The sequence below is a fragment of the Capra hircus genome, chromosome 16, assembly GCF_001704415.2.
Source record: "Capra hircus breed San Clemente chromosome 16, ASM170441v1, whole genome shotgun sequence".
Classification (NCBI taxonomy): Eukaryota; Metazoa; Chordata; class Mammalia; order Artiodactyla; family Bovidae; genus Capra; species Capra hircus.
This window is the reverse complement of record NC_030823.1, coordinates 26,060,649-26,077,753: the sequence shown is the minus strand read 5'-3', so window position 1 is coordinate 26,077,753 and position 17,105 is coordinate 26,060,649. Positions and strand designations below refer to the sequence as shown.

Sequence of the window (17,105 nt, the reverse complement as noted above, 5' to 3'; positions counted from 1 at the left end):
CACACCAACCTCTAGTCCAGCTGCCGGTCGACTCCTCTTACCTTTGATAAGCCAAAATCTGACACTTTGTAGCTTCGACCCAGTGGCTCCAGTTCTGCTTTTGGTCTCCTTAGTCCTTCTTTCACATTGTGGCTTTTGAATAATTCCTTCATTAACTGGTTTTTCTGCCATCTTTTTTAAACTTGTTGCATGAAACTCCCCAATGCCCAGTAGAGAAGAAAGGCTAATTTAAAAGCAAATTTAGGATATTTGAAATAGTTCTAAATTTTCACAGAAGTAAAATTCTAGGTGAATGTTTTGAGGACAGAGTAAGTTTTCTCCAACGTTGATGCCTTGGTCACTAATGATCTTTTCTAATTTGAGATTATTCGTTCAAAGAGTTTTATTAAGATGTGAAATGAGCAATAGAGTCACGTTTCATCTGTTGTGACCCTATTAAATAAAGATATTTTGAGTCATTTTAAAGCTTTATAAAAATTATTTTCAAAGGGCATAGTAGAATGGTTTCTACTGTTCTGTTTAGGCACAAACATTTTCTGAAACCTCCATCAACTTTTTTCCCCTGACTGCTGCTTTCTGTCATGTCAGAGGATGAAGTTTTTGCTGCTGCAGCAGAAGTACCTGGAATACCTGGAGGATGGCAAGGTCCTGGAGGCACTTCAAGTTCTACGCTGTGAATTGACGCCACTGAAATACAATACAGAGCGCATTCATGTTCTTAGTGGGTAAGGAAGCTCAATTCTTAGACTTCAGGTTGAGGAAGAAGCTATTTTTATCAAGGTTACCATCCCAGAGTTGCGTTTCTTTTAACATTTTCCCAAGATCTGAGTATTGCTAAATTCTTGGGTAATACTTGTTGGGTAGTTTCACTTATGTGTGTTCAGACTATTTTTGTCATCCTAGGAAGCTTTCCATATTAGAATAGAGGTATTTAAGTGAATGAAAAGAAGAAATATGTATCGACAGTGAAATGCCATTTCATGATCTTCTGTAAAAGTCCTACAGCATAATGTTCTATAGATACAATAAGCAGTGAAGTTTCTAGGGTTGTTGCATACATTTTTTTTAAACATATACTTGTCACGTACAAAGTCCTTGCTAAGCATTTTATATACATAGTCTCATTTTATCCTCACATCAACCCTTTAAATATTAGAGTGCCCCGAACCTTGGTTCTGGACCGCCCGCTGTTCTGTCTATACACACTTGCTAGGTGATCTCCTGTGCATGGCTTCACATACCGTCTGTATGCCAGTAGCTCATAAAATTAGCCTCATCTGAACTCCCAACGTATATATCTAATAGCCTGCTTGATAGTGTCCATTTGGATGTGTAATAGGTATTTATATATATGTATATAATAGGAACAAATTACGTGTTCAGAATAAAAATTCTTGATTCCTGTGATCCCTCCACCTACCGCCACAAACCTGTTCTTCCTCTAGTTTTCCCCATCTCAGTAAATGGTAAGATCTTCTACCCACTTCTTCCAACAAAAAACTTAAACTTCATCCTTGGATTTTAATCTTCTAACTGTGACATATATTGTTCGTGTAAGGAAATAGCCCATAGAAGGCAGGTATCAAATTCGACATGGTTTTTTTCTCTTAGTTCAGTGTCCTTTGAGTTATACTGTGTGACCCTCATGAACAGACACACATTTGAAACCTTAAAGTATAATGTATATTTTCAAAAGGAAGCAGAAGTAATCATGGATAACTTGGAAATTTTTTTAAAGAAAACAGTTTTTCATAAAATTGTTAATAAATTTTCCTCCCAAAAAGTTATTTTACAAACCAAATTTTTATAGTGTCCAACTTCTTTCATAGGGTTTTGTGAGTCTGATTACTACACTATTAAAAAATAAATTCTCATCAGCTAAGGCATGTGTGCATGCTAAATTGCTTCAGTCATGTTTGACTCTCTGCGACCCTATGGACTATAGCCTGCCAGGCTCTTCTGTCCATGGGGATTCTCTAGGCAAGAATACTGGAGTGGGTTGCCATACTCTGCTCCAGGGGATCTTCCCCACCCAGGAAACGAACCCACATCAGTCCCCTGCATTGGGCAGGCGGGTTCTTTACCACTAGCGCCACCTGGGAAGCTCCAGTCAAGGCATATTATATAGCAAATAGCAGGAGAACAAGTAGTCCTGCTATTGGGTAAGAGGCTATTAAATTCTTTACCTGCTAAATGCAATTTGCTAAATGCAGTATGCAGTTTAAGAAAAGAAGGTGATGATACTCATGTAAACTGATACATTTCTGTATACCAGACAGTAGATCAAGTACTTCATGTATTCCATCTTATTTAATCCTCACTACATCCCTTCTTAATATCCTTTTTACAAATAAGAACAGATTGGTCTGAGACCAGAGTATGAGGCAGAATAGGAGGAGAGTTACTTGCCAGGGCTAATCTCCATGTTTGATTAATGCCTTCACTTCTTTTACTTTTAAAGCCAGTTCTTCTGACAAGAGGCAGAACCAGGTTAGACTCACACTTCCAGCAGTGGGCCCTCATGTATTCTCTAGAATCCATGAATTTAGCACTTACACCTCCTTCGGCATATATAGTGAGTAATAAAATAGTACCCAAATGTTGTTCTTTGGGATCCCATAACTTTCATAAGATCACACAATGATGATAATCCAGTTATACCATTTCTTGAGTGGCATTTATGATCAACTCTTGAAGATATGTTGGTTTGGTTTATTTAACTTAGTATGAATATCTTTGAAGGTTTTTTGTTGGGGGTTTTTTGTTTGTTTTGTCTTAACTATTGAGGAGCAATTAAGTTAGCATGGTGATTAAGAGCAAGTTCTACAGCTACCATGCCTGGATTTATTTTCCTACTTTGCCTCTCCTAAGCCAGTTCCTTAAGCTTTCTGTGCCTTAGGTTCCTCATTTATAAAAATACAATAATAGTGTTTACTTCGTAGATGATCGTTATGAACATAAAATGAACCAATATATGTTGAGTGCTTAGTGAAGAATAGAGCCTGGCACACCATAAGAGCTACATATGTATAATGATACATAACAGTAAATCTAAGGATGGTGGTGGTGGTTTAGTCACTAAGTCGTGTCCAACTCTTGTGAGCCCATGGAGTATAGCCCACCAGGCCCTTCTGTCCATGGAATTCTCCAGGCAAGAATACTGGAGTGGGTTGCCATTTCCTGCTCCAGGGGATCTTCCCAACCCAGGAATTGAACCCAGGTCTCCTTCATTGCAGCCAGATTCTTTACCAGCTGAGCTATGAGGAAAGTACCAAATCTACGGATACATTCTATTAATTGATAGCAAATAGTAATGTCTGTTCTGCTGTAACTCTTATTCAGGTGCTAGATTGTATTAATGAATTGAGTCCACTGTATAAATTTCTTCTTGATATATATTTTTTATAAGAACTAGATCTCCAGAGTATAATCAGTATTTATCAATTATGTTTAATCCAAAGAAAAGGGTTTGATATTTGGTGCTCTCTTTGTCGTATTTTTTAGGTATCTGATGTGTAGCCATGCAGAAGACCTACGTGCAAAAGCAGAATGGGAAGGCAAAGGAACAGCTTCCCGATCCAAACTGCTGGACAAACTTCAGAGTAAGCATCCTCATTTTTGATGTTTCTATATGTTCTCTTAGAAAGGATACTACAAATCCATTAGGAAGACTTATATCTAGACATACTCTTATCAGGTGGTTATATAGGAGGGATGAGCGTGGAGACCCATTAGGACGCCCTTTAAACTAGAGGCTTCAGAATCCACCGTGGAGTCAAAGAATCTAAACCTCAGGAGTCAGCGAGTGGTTGCTGTTCCCAGAGCATGTCTCCTTCATTTCTTTTATGTAGTGATGCTCCCCTTAAGATTTTGTCTGGGGGAGAAGTACTGTGGTTAGAGAAGAAACATGGAAACCACAGCTTTAAGCCACAAGTGTTTTAGATAGAAGCAGACCTCATTGTGCTTCACAGATACTGCATTTTTTTATAGATTGAAGGTTTGTGGCAACCTTGAGTTGTCAAATTATGGTTAGCATTTTTTAGTAATAAAGTGTTTTTTAATTAAAGCTTGTACCGTTTTTTAGACATAATGCTGTTGCACGCTTAAGACACTACATTATAGTATAACCACCACTTTTATATGCACTGGGAAACCAGAAAAGTTTCTGTAGCTCACTTTATCGGGATGTTCGCTTTATTTTGGTGATCTAAAACCAAACCCTCAATACCTCTGAGGTGTACCTATTTTTATGTTGATTTCAAGCGTAAAGCACCAATTTCCTTTGGTAAATTGTTTTACCCTCCCTCTAGATATTTTTATATAACTTCCAAATTACAGTAGCCATTTCCTGTTTGCCACATCTTTATAATAAAAGACTGTCTTTCCCTCTTTATTTAAACCATATCCTATGTTTTCATACTGAGGTGAGAGTGGAGATACTTCAGAATTAGAAAACAATGTTGTGGAGGGATAAGGCATTAAAGGATTGAAATAAATTGGTAAAACACCAGTTATTCCCTGCATTTTCACAGTACCTTGGCATTAGACACAATTTGATGAAACCTGGAACTTGATTTCTTCCTCCATTTTGGTTTGCTCCTTGTTAAGTAGAGATTTTTCTTACACTTTTAGTGATGCTTTGTCTACCTGTGGGGCACAAATATCTTTAGATTTTATTTTCATCATCACTACCTTTTCATTTTCTGTCAAATTTTTTTTTGTTAGGTTTTTGCTGTTGTTTTAGAAAATTCACTTGAAATTTAAAGCTCTCCTACCCAAGTATATTCATTCTACCCAAGTATGTATTCTACAGCATAGCTGTAGTCGCTGACAAATACTCATAAAGCTTACATGTTACATCATTTCACCCAGAACTGCTCTATTTAAAGGTCAGGACATCACTCAGGTAGGGGCAAGTGCAAGAGAAGATGAGTCAAGTGTCCTAAATAAAAGTAAACTGTTCTCTTTTGTTTTTTAATTTTAATTTCTCTTTTTTAAAAATATCTTCTATTAAAGCCTATTTACCACCATCAGTGATGCTTCCCCCACGGCGTTTACAGACTCTCCTGCGGCAAGCGGTGGAACTACAAAGGGATCGGTGCCTCTATCACAATACCAAACTTGATAGTAATCTAGATTCTGTGTCTCTGCTTATAGATCATGTTTGTAGTAGGTAAGAGGAAAACATTTTATATTTTAAAGTAGGCTAACATTTTACAAACTCACTTATGAAATTTATTAAAATGTTAGGATTCTGTTTTAGACTTTTATCCTGTCACCATAAAGCAATTCATGTTTGCTTTAGCATTTACAAATAGTGCTAGAACCACTGAAGTTAACAATTAAGAGAAATTTGTTTGTGTTTGTATAGGAAATTACTCCTTGAGAACTGAAGCTGGTTAGCCTGTTTGTTCCTTTACTTGTCTGTGGGTTTGGTTGGTCATTTTCTGTATCTGGCCTTTATTTATTTTATTTTTTTAAAGAAATTGTAAGTGATCCTATGTGAGAATGCCAGTGATCCAAGCCTTTGTTGTCTTTGTATGCCAGAGACCACTTAGTTATTCCCCTCCCCAACCCCCACCCCCCCTGCATGCCCCCACCCCATCCACCCACTCCCAGACATTATGACTGTTTTAACTGTGGCCCAAATTATTTTCTGCTCATGAAGATCATGGAAGTACTTTTCATAATGGACGCTCTGCTTTTTAGTTGAAGGTAACCTTTTGACTAGAAATACTTATAAGAACAGGTATTAATTTTCTGGTTTGGGTTTTGTTGCCATAACCTATGCATCTGCATAGTTTAACTTACAAGAATTCAGGCTTCACTTTTGATGTTAGAAGTATTTTGAGTATGAAAGTCCCTACTGTTTTAATGATGATCTCCAAAATTTCAACAGAGCTTCCATTTTTAAGATACTGAAAAACAAAATGTGAAATCTTTCAAACTCCAAGATTTATCAAATGTTAGGGTATTTAGCTTGATTAAAATGCTACTTTTTTCAGTTTGGTTAAGGAAGGTCCTTATATTTTTAGCAAATTTTACATTTATTTGAAAACAAAGACTATCATTTTAATACCCTAGAGTTAGCCTTTTAATAAACTAAGGGCTTAATTACTAGTCTTTTTAGAAGATTACTTAAGTAATAATAAAATAGTGACTATTTGAGTGCCACTTTGGTGTTCCCATATAAGAGGGGGCTTCCCCGGTGGCTTAGTGGTAAAGAATCCACCTGCCAATGCAGGAGATGTAAGTTCAATCCCTGGGTCAGGAAGATCCCCTGGAGAAAAAAATGGCAACCTACTCCAGTATTCTTGCTTGGGAAATCCCATAGAGAGAAGAGCCTGGCAGGCTACAATCCATGGGGTCATAAGAGTCGGACACAGTTAGCAACCTGAAACAACATTTTTAAAAATAGACTTAAGAGTTTACCCATTAATGTTTAAGTAACTTTTACAATACAGATCTGTATTGTTCCAACAGTAGCCACTGATTACATTTAAATTTAAATGAAAAATAATTCAAGTTAATTTAAATGAAAATATCTAAGTTCCGCAAGTATGCTAGCCACTTTTCAAGTGCTCAATAAACACATACAGCTAGGGTTATCAGATTGTACAGTGCAGGTATATAACATTGGAATTATCACAGGAAGCTCTACTGAACGGTCCTGATAACTGGAAAAGGATAGAATGGTTTTTAAAAGTGAATACTTAATGAGAATAGTCAGTCTTAACTCTTTCCTCTTTAACTCAAAGTTAATCATAGAATTCTTTGTCTTTAATAATAACTGCAACTTTATAAAATACTAGCTAAACATCAGAGCCAGTCTAAATGCTTTACATTCATTGTCTCATCATTTTTATTTCATCCTTATATAAGGAGTTCTATAAAGTACTCTTGTCTTTAGGTTATGGTTGGATATATTGAGATTTAGAGAGATTAGGCTTCTCAGAATCACAGCTAGTAAGTAGCCAGAATATGAACCTGAGTCTCTCAGACTCTACTGCCCCCATTCTTAAGACTTTACTTTTGACCACTACGGCCTCTATCATATATTGCACTTCTCTTGTGCTGTCCCCAAAATAATACTAGCAGTCCACTTTTGAATGGCTGTTGCATTCCAGGAATTTTAGATGTATTTCTCATCCTTATGGGAACCCTAAGAACCTTGGTAGATTCATCTCATTTTATAAATGAGAGAGCTGAGACTCAGGAGTTAAATGGCTTGGCAAAGATACTAAAGCTTGTAACCCCAAATTCTCTATAGTGCCTATTCTGTTTGTCACACCAAGTTGCTTTTATATCAGTGAAAATGTACATTATTTCTTCTAGAACAACCTGATCCCAGCCACTTAATACAGACAAACATGAAGACCTGGTTAATTTTTATTTATATGAATTGACTTAATCTGAGCAAAAAATGTTTCATTGTTTTTTTTTTAACATTTTTCATTATTATTACTCTTAATTGATTTTAAGAGTAATTATTTGTGGCTTTATTTGTTTCAGGAGGCAGTTCCCATGTTATACTCAGCAGATACTTACGGAGCATTGTAATGAAGTATGGTTCTGTAAATTCTCTAACGATGGCACTAAATTAGCAACAGGATCAAAAGATACGACAGTTATCATATGGCAAGTTGATCCGGTATGTATTCTAAATATGAATGTTTAGATTATAAAAAGAGGTAATTTTTCATCTAATTAAGTACATAATTTTCAAGTATGTGTATATAAATGGCATTCTTTCCAAGAGCATTTTTTGTCATCTTTGTCATGTCTTACCTCTTTTTGTGTTGTTTAAATAATACATAGAGATTCGTATGATCAGAATTGGTGAGTGTTACATGCTGGGATTGTAGTTAGTCTGTGTGTGCATTTTGTAATTTCATCCTCTGGTTAACTCTCTTGAGATACTAATATCTCCTCTTTTCAGATGAGGAAACCAAGGTAGAAGTTGAACACCCAGGCTCTCACAGCTTGTAAATGGCAGAGTTAGACTTAAATCCAGGGATATTTTTACTCTAGACCTATTGCTCTTCAATTTCTCTGCCAGTCGGCTATTTTTGTTAGTATTTGATTTACAGATTAATGCAGTAACCATTCTGACACAGGTTAGAAAAGACTCATTTACCACTTTGCCTTCCCAAACCCTTCATTATCTTTTGTAATTTGTGGAACTTCTGTTAAACATTTCCCCCACACACACACTTCTTTCCCGCCAAGTGATGCATACGAAAAGTATTGTATTCTAGATTTAAAATTTTCAGTGCAGTTCAGTCACTCAGTCGTGTCCAACTCTTTGCGACCCCATGAACTGCAGCACGCCAGGCCTCCCTGTCTATCATCAACTCCCGGAACTCACCCAAACCCATAACCATCGAGTCAGTGATACCATCCAACCAGATCATCCTCTGTCATCCCCTTCTTCTCCTGCCCTCAATCTTTGCCAGCATCAGGGTCTTTTCAAATGAGTCAACTCTTTGCATGAGGTGGCCAAAGTATTGGAGTTTCAGCTTCAACATCAGTTCTTCCAATGAACACCCAGGACTGATCTCCTTTAGGATGGACTGGTTGGATCTCCTTGCAGTCCAAGGGACTCTCAAGAGTCTTCTCCAACACCACAGTTCAAAAGCATCAATTCTTCGGTGCTCAGCTTTCTTTATAGTCCAACTCTCACATCCATACCTGACCCCTGGAAAAACCATAGCCTTAACTAGATGGACCTTTGTTGGCAAAGTAATGTCTCTGCTTTTGAATATGCTATCTAGGTTGGTCATAACTTTCCTTCCAAGGAGTAAACGTCTTTTAATTTCATGGCTGCAATCACCATCTGCAGTGATTTTGGAGCCCCAAAAAATAAAGTCTGACACTGTTTCCACGGTTTCCCCATCTATTTGCCATGAAGTGATGGGACCGGATGCCATGATCTTCGTTTTCTGAATGTTGAGCTTTAAGCCAACTTTTTCACTCTTTCACTTTCATTAAGAGGCTCTTTAGTTCTTCACTTTCTGCCGTAGGGTGGTGTCATCTGCATATCTGTCTGAGGTTACTGATATTTCTCCCAGCGATCTTGATTCCAGCTTGTGCTTCCTCCAGCCCAGCATTTCTCATGATGTACTCTGCATAGAAGTTAGATAAGCAGGGTGACAATATACAGCCTTGACATACTCCTTTTCCTATTTGGAACCAGTCTGTTGTTCCATGTCCAGTTCTAACTGTTGCTTCCTGACCTCCATACAGGTTTCTCAAGAGGCTGGTCGGGTGGTCTGGTATTCCTATCTCTTTCAGAATTTTCCACTGTTTATTGTGATCCACACAGTCAAAGGCTTTAGCATAGTCAGTAAAGCATAAGTAGATGTTTTTCTGGAACTCTCTTGCTTTTTCCATGATCCAGCGGATGTTGGCAATTTGATCTCTGGTCCCTCTGCCTTTTCTAAAACCAGCTTGAACATCTGAAAGTACACTGTTCATGTATTGCTGAAGCCTGGCTTGAAGAATTTTAAGCATTACTTCACTAGCGTGTGAGATGAGTGCAATTGTGCGGTAGTTTGAGCATTCTTTGGCATTAAGTTCCCTCAAAAATCAAAATTGTCTTTAGGATGGACCAGGTGACCTACAAATTTGTAGAGAGGAGTACGTCCATTTCTTTCAGCCAAGCAATTAAGGAAGTACATGACTCCAAATAGGTTAAGATGTATTTGGTTTAGGAGTCATTCACCTAAAATCAGAAAGTATAAATAACATTATTGAGAAAGGGAGCCATAGAAGGAAATATTTTAAAAAGAGTAGAGTCAGTTTGAGAACATACATCAATTCTTGTGTACCTGCAATATGCTATGAATGAAGAAAGATGAACAAGATCTACTCTGCCTTAAAGCAGGCATTTTTTTCCTTTTATTGTACCATGTACTCCTCTGGCAGTCTGAACCCTATGGACTCCCTCCTCAGAATAATGTTTTTAAACGCGTAATCCAAAGCACTTAGGAAGCCCAAGTATGTATCATAAATGTAAACCAAATTATACTGAAATATAATTATCAAAATAGTACAAAAACAGATACAGTACAGTAATATGCTGCTTTTTATAAGCTTAGTAACAGATTCTAGTAGCAGATCTGATAACTTCAAAAATTTTGAAGTAGTGATAAGCATAAAATTTTGAGATATCCAAAGCTATAATATGTGAAAATAGTTGAAATATCCATTATTAATAGTTGCCTAATACCACCCAATGCTGCCTTGTTAATTGCCTGTATTCAGGATTGAAAGAAATACTGAATATCAGTGTGTGGTTAGTGAAAATAAAGAAGTGCATTTTCAAGTATAAGAACTACTATTTAGTAAGCGAATAGGATGAGTAAGGCAAAGCATGGGAAATGTGACTAGAAAAATAGGTTGGGATCCATCATAACCTTATCATTGGAAGGACTGATGTTGAAGCTGAAACTCCAATATTTTGGCCACCTGATGCGAAGAGCTGATGCATTTGAAAAGACCCTGATGTTGGAAAAGATTGAAGGCAGGAGGAGAAGGGGACAACAAAGGATGAGATGGTTAGATGGCATCACCGACTCAATGGACAAACTGGGTGAACTCCGGGAGTTGATGATGGACAGGGAGGCCTGGCGTGCTGCGGTTCATGGAGTCGCAAAGAGTCCGACGTGACTGAACTGAACTACTATAAGAAGTATTTTCATTCAGTAGATATTTATAACATGTCTGAAAAGAAAGCAGCCGTATCAAAACTTCTTTATTACATATTTTCTTTTAGCAGCAATGTATGAGTCCCTTTTGTTTAGGGAGTATTTATTGAGCACCTGCTGTGTGCTTGGCCTTTTTGATAGAAGTCGGACTGGGCTCCCGATAATACATGTAATTATTCTTTAGTGAATGCTACAGGAACTCAAAAAAGATCCTACTGGAATTGGAAAGCAAGGAAAAGTATGACAAGTAAGTCTGAGATGAAGGGGAAGTAAATTATTTAGGCAAAACATTACAGCTGGCCCTCAGGTAAAAGATAACGTGACTGGGCAGTTTGAGTGAAGACTCTGTAGACTAGGAGATGAGGTTCATGAAGTAAGTAGCAGCCAGATCAAGGAGGATCTTCTATACTTTGCTAAAGACATCAGACTTTTATGCCATTGTTTCCCAAAGTGTTCTTATGAGAATACTGGTTATGTAAAATGTTAACAGTGGTTACATGTAAAGGGCTTTTATGTCCAGATTAGCTTGGCAAATGCAGTCAGTGCTTATATTTAAATCTGTGATACAGTGGGTTTTAGAGTTTGGTATCATGGTATTTTTCTATGTCAAATACTATTTGAAAAACTTGTTAGGAAAATCAGTTATGTTTTTGAATATGTATTTTTAGTGGATAGAAAGAGTATATAGAGAGAACCTTAATATTTGAATTGATGTTATTCCAGTGGTAAGTTTCCTTTAACAGGTTTTTTTTTACCTTTTTTCCCAATAAAGAACTTTACCCATTCCCCTCCTCAGAATCCAAGCAAAATTAAGTGGATTGCATGAATATGATATTACCATTTGGAATAGGTTACTCTTTATAAAGGCATTGTACTTCTGAAGATATAATATTAATATTCTCATTTGTTTTCAGCTTTTCCTTTCATGGCTTTCTATTTTTTAATTGCATGAAATTATTAGTTTTTTAGGTAAATACTTCTGTAGTAGCTTGTCATTAGTTTAGAAGCAAATCTTTCTGTAAATCTAAAACACCACTGTGAATGAAAGTTTGTTCCCAGAAGATACTGGGCTAGTCCAAAAGACTTGACTTGCTTATTAAATTATGCATGCTACTTTGACTTAATGATACTATGATCGAATACCCCAGGCCTATTATCATCTTCCCAAAGAAGAATCAGAAGTAATGGCATTGTAAACTATTGAATTTTCAAAATAAATTCCCAATCTAGTTTTATCAGACTAGTTCCAGACCCATTTCTAACTGCTATAGGTCATCACTGAAATTTCCATCAGCATTGGAATTAGCCCAAACTGGTCTCCATTAGTCTAGTCTTCCCAAATTCTGCTTCCTTCACACTGTTTACGTTCATTGTTATTCCCTAAAACAGTTATTTAGAGATAGTCTTGGAACATTTTTTGTCTCATTCTGTCATGTCAGTTTTATGTTCCACAACCTCTTTCAGTCCTGACCATGTTAGTTTAAGGCCCATTTCTTGTCTTAACTATGTGACTGTTGTGCTGGCTCGTTGAGTTCAGTTCAGTCGCTCAGTCGTGTCCGACTCTTTGCGACCCCATGAATCGCAGCACGCCAGGCCTCCCTGTCCATCACCATCTCCCGGAGTTCACTCAAACTCACATCCATCGAGTCAGTGATACCATCCAGCCATCTCATCCTCTGTCGTCCCCTTCTTCTCCTGCCCCCAATCCCTCCCAGCATCAGGGTCTTTTCCAATGAGTCAACTCTTCGCATGAGGTGGCCAAAGTACTGGAGTTTCAGCTTTAGCATCATTCCTTCCAAAGAAAGCCCAGGGCTGATCTCCTTCAGAATGGACTGGTTGGATCTCCTTGCAGTCCAAGGGACTTCTCCAAACCACAGTTCAAAAGCATCCATTCTTCGGTGCTCAGCTTTCTTCACAGTCCAACTCTCACATCTATACATGACCACTGGAAAAACCATAGCCTTGACTAGACAGACCTTTGTTGGCAAAGTAATGTCTCTGCTTTTGAATATGCTATCTAGGTTGGTCATAACTTTCCTTCCAATGAGTAAGCGTCTTTTAATTTCATGGTTGCAGTCACCATCTGCAGTGATTTTGGAGCCCCCCAAAATAAAGTCTGACACTGTTTCCACTGTTTCCCCATCTATTTGCCATGAAGTGATGGGACCGGATGCCATGATCTTCGTTTTCTGAATGTTGAGGCTTAAGCCAACTTTTTCACTCAACTTTCACTTTCATCAAGAGGCTTTTTAGTTCCTCTTCACTTTCTGCCATAAGGGTGGCATCATCTGCATTTCTGAGGTTATTGATATTTCTCCCGGTAGTCTTGATTCCAGCTTGTGCCTCTTCCAGCCCAGCATTTCTCATGATGTACTCTGCATATAAGTTGAATAAGCAGGGTACTCCTTTTCCTATTTTATTGGGAGTATCCTTATTCTGCGTCTCTCTTTGTTCTGATTCTTCTTCCACCCTGTTAATGAGTTCTCTTCCTAAAGCCAAGTATGTTGTATATTTCCAAGCTTAAAAATCATTCTTCACTTGCAGGATAAAATTTAACCCTTTAGTCTAAAATAAAGATGTCAATTTTCCAGTCTTTTCATTTGCCACTCCATGTTTGCAGTTTATGTATTTCATCCTATGTAGCTTTAGAATCAGGCACCTCAGGTTCAAATCCCTGATAATACTATCAGTAAAGGCAAGTTGTTTCTAACCTTTCTCAATCTTCATGTCCTTTCCTGTAATATGGGGGAGGAGAATAATTCTTAACCTTTTAGATTTATGAGGTTTAAATGAGATTGATTGTGAATAGTGCTAATACTGATTAGCACCAAATAAGTGGTAGCTCTCCTGGTAGGAGTGTAAAATGGTTTAAACACTTAAGAAACAGTTTGGCAGCTCCTCACATTGTTAAGTGCAGGATTGGCATATGACCCACCAATTCTCCTACACATATACCCAAGAGAAATAAAGACATGGGTCTGCACAAAAACTCTTACATAGTTGTAGCAGCATTATTCATAATAGCCAAAAAGTGGAAACAATCCAGATGTTGCTTAATATGGTATAGGCATAAAGTGGAATACTATTCAACAATTAAAAGGAATAAAATACTGATACATTCCACAACAGGGATGAACTGTGAAAACACTATGCTAAGTGAAAGAAGCCAGTTACAAAAAACTGGACATGTTGTATAATTTATTTTATGTGAAATGTCCATAACAGACAAATCCATGGAGAAAGTGGCAGTTGCCAGGGCTGGAGGAAGGGAGAATAGGGAATAACTGCCATTTAGTATAGAGATTCTTTTTGGGGTGATGAAAATGTTCTCAGTAATGGTTGCACAATCTCTGAATATACTAAAAGTCACTGAATCATATACTTTAGAAGGGATGAATTTTATGCTAAGATACATCTCATTAAAACTTTTTAAGAGGAGGGGGTAGCTTTTATTATTACCTGTTTTAAGTTTCCTTGAAAGTCTCGTAAGTACAAAACCTGTGTCATCTTTATTTCCATCTAGCATTCAGTGCTCTGTGTGTAGTTGATGCTTAATGGATGTTGCAGCGTGAATGAGTTTTTATGAAGCAAGTTAGAGGTTCTCTTAGGGGCAGGGAATTGGCAAAATCTGTGAAAATGTCCTCCTATTAAACTATATTATCAAAGCTCATCTTTGTAGCTATTTAAGTTCTTAAGCCCAAAAAACAGTGACTTTAGAAATGAGAGTTAACTGAGTTGTCTGTTTTCTCTCCTAGGATACACACCTGCTAAAACTGCTTAAAACATTAGAAGGACATGCTTACGGCGTTTCTTATATTGCATGGAGTCCTGACGACAACTATCTTGTTGCTTGTGGCCCAGATGACTGCTCTGAGCTTTGGCTTTGGAATGTACAAGTGAGCAAATTTTATCCTTGGTTTAGTCTTTATAATGTATAATCATACTGCACATCTTTGTTATAACTTTATTCATTCAACCTAAATTCCCATGATGTATTTCTTATAAAAGATAATTAATTCATCAAATGGAACCCAGGTATCCAGATTTATAAATTTAAATATTTTGTTGAGCATTTTTGAAAGAATGATCAGTAGGTATTTTTAGGGATGTTGTACTTTGTAGTGTGTAATATGTACTATTTTACTGTGATACTTTGTGCCTCAGTAAAGATTTCACAGTTGCTTTGAGGTTGCACAGTTTTATATAAAACTTACTTTCAAGGGTGTAAACATGGACATGACCACACTTTCCATCCCAGTGGCAATTGCACCGTTTCCTTACCTATATTTAATGTTACAGTCTCGTTTAGTAGATTTAAATGATGTTTACAGTACTTACTATCAAGAGTTTTATTGTAATTTCCAAATGAAAACTTAAACACTTTATCTAGAGTTCCATTTTAGAAAAACTCAGCACTGAGTTCACCCTATCATCTATTGGCTCTATTTTGGAAATCTTCTAGTTAATCATTTTAAATTATTTTTAAGTTTCTTCCATAAGCTGGCTGGTTAAATGATTTTTTTTTTTTTAACTTCTTGGCAGGGGAATAGTTCAGGCTACAGTTTGGGTGTAAAAGTATAAGCTGATGGGATATGGTTTTGAGTTTAGGGACCCCTGTGTAAATTGATTTTTTTCAAGAGTAAAGATAAAAGCTCCATAGAAATGACTCAATAAGATGGTATAGGAGACAGATGAATACTAAAATGTACCTGTGCCATAAATCTAATTCTACAGTAACATTTATATTTCACCCCAGTTTTTTTTATTAAAAAAATTTTGAAATATTGAGAAAGGTTGAAATATGAATATAGCGATGACCTGTATCTGTGCCACTATAGATTCAGCAGATGTTATTAACATTTTGTTACATTTTGTGTGTATATACATGCATGCATACAAACATACATATTTATATATCTATACCTAAAACATCTGGAAGTAGATTAAGATTATATTTTACCACTAACTATTTAAACATGTATCTCCTTAATAGTAATATTTTCCTGTGTAATCAAATGCCATTATCTTACCTATAATTCTCTAATATTTGTTTCATAATTTAAAAATCCCCAGTTGTTCCCAAAATGTGTCTATGCCATTTTTATCAAACTAGTGTTGAATCAGTGTTGTATTTGTGATTGGGCTCAGGGTGGCAAAGCACAGAGTAGATCAGATGGCTTCTCAAGCTTAAAATGAATCTGACCTAAAATTTCCACCCCTCAAAGGGAGAAGAAGTATATGGTCATAGTGCCACAACAGAGAGTCAGCCTGTATAGTCTTCTTTAAATTCAATTTTTAATTTCTGGACAGTTAGACTATTACAGCTTAACTGTTTTACTGTGTGTTATGTTACAGACTTATTCTAAAAGGGTGGTCCTTTTAAGTCAGTTTTCAAAATTGCTTCGTTTAGATTTTATGTAGACTGCTCATTACAGGTTTCCCCTGCTATCTGAAAGTAATTATTTCTGTGAAATTTTTCATAAGCTAAAATGGCATAAAGAAGCAGTTACCTTAGGACACATCTTACTAAAGCATGCACAAAATAAATCAAGATAAAGCACAGGTGCTCACATAGCTCAAAGCCATGGCAGCTTGATGCTGAGAGTAGTTCCTGGGAAGGAGCCACTCTCACGCTTCAGAGTGTATGCTGCCTCTGTAACAACTCCCTGCAAAACACTGTTTTCACTTTCCACAGACATTTTTCGTAAAAGCAAACATCCTCTTTTGCTTGGCAAAAACAGGTACTAATGTAGATCTTTGTAAAAGCCAAGTGGTACAAAGCAAACTTTCAAAATTCTGGGGATACCTGTCCTCATACTCAAACAGTCCTGAGCATAACAGAAGAAAAGACCATTTCTGCCTTCAGAACTTACTATAAATAGAAAATGCTGAAGATTCAGTTGTTGCATATGTATTTGTGTTTCTAAATTTTTTTTTTTTTTTTTACCCATTTATTTCAAAAGATCATGACTTGAGAATAGTTAACAATATGGGGGGAAGGGTTTAAGACTGCTGAATTTTTTTTTTCTTTTTCAGTGTAAGGAAGACATTCTGGTTTTTGTGCCCTCTTTGCTTTTATTACTTCGCCCCATTTCCTGATCATGCACCCTTTTTTTTTCTTTTTTTTTTTTTAATTTGATTACCCATTTCTCACAGGAAAATTATGCCCATGTACTTTTTATTATCCCAAGGGCAGCTCTAATCTCTCAGATCCTGTTTCTAATCCATGAACAAAATGGAATCAAGACTAGATTAAATGGTATGTGTCTACCTTCTAAGTTGAATAACTTAGAAAAAATAACAGGAGGATATCTGAGGGTTGTAACCAACTAAATAGTCTTACTTAGTTGGGAATGCTTTAAAATGACTATGCTAAACAGTACAAAGTGTATCAGA

General features: G+C 36.8%; 1 protein-coding gene across 4 annotated transcripts in view; it reads left to right on the top strand.

Annotated features, from left to right (window-relative positions):
• The window catches only part of WDR26 (WD repeat domain 26), a 40,886-nt gene that overhangs the window by 7,888 nt on the left and 15,893 nt on the right, over positions 1-17,105 (top strand). For all 4 annotated transcript variants that reach the window (XM_005690519.3, XM_005690517.3, XM_005690518.3 and 1 more), the window contains exons 4-8: positions 589-725; positions 3,505-3,602; positions 5,017-5,173; positions 7,513-7,651; positions 14,465-14,605. In XM_005690519.3, the coding sequence (XP_005690576.3) occupies positions 589-725; positions 3,505-3,602; positions 5,017-5,173; positions 7,513-7,651; positions 14,465-14,605 (672 nt within the window). The remainder of the gene's footprint in view (positions 1-588; positions 726-3,504; positions 3,603-5,016; positions 5,174-7,512; positions 7,652-14,464; positions 14,606-17,105) is intronic.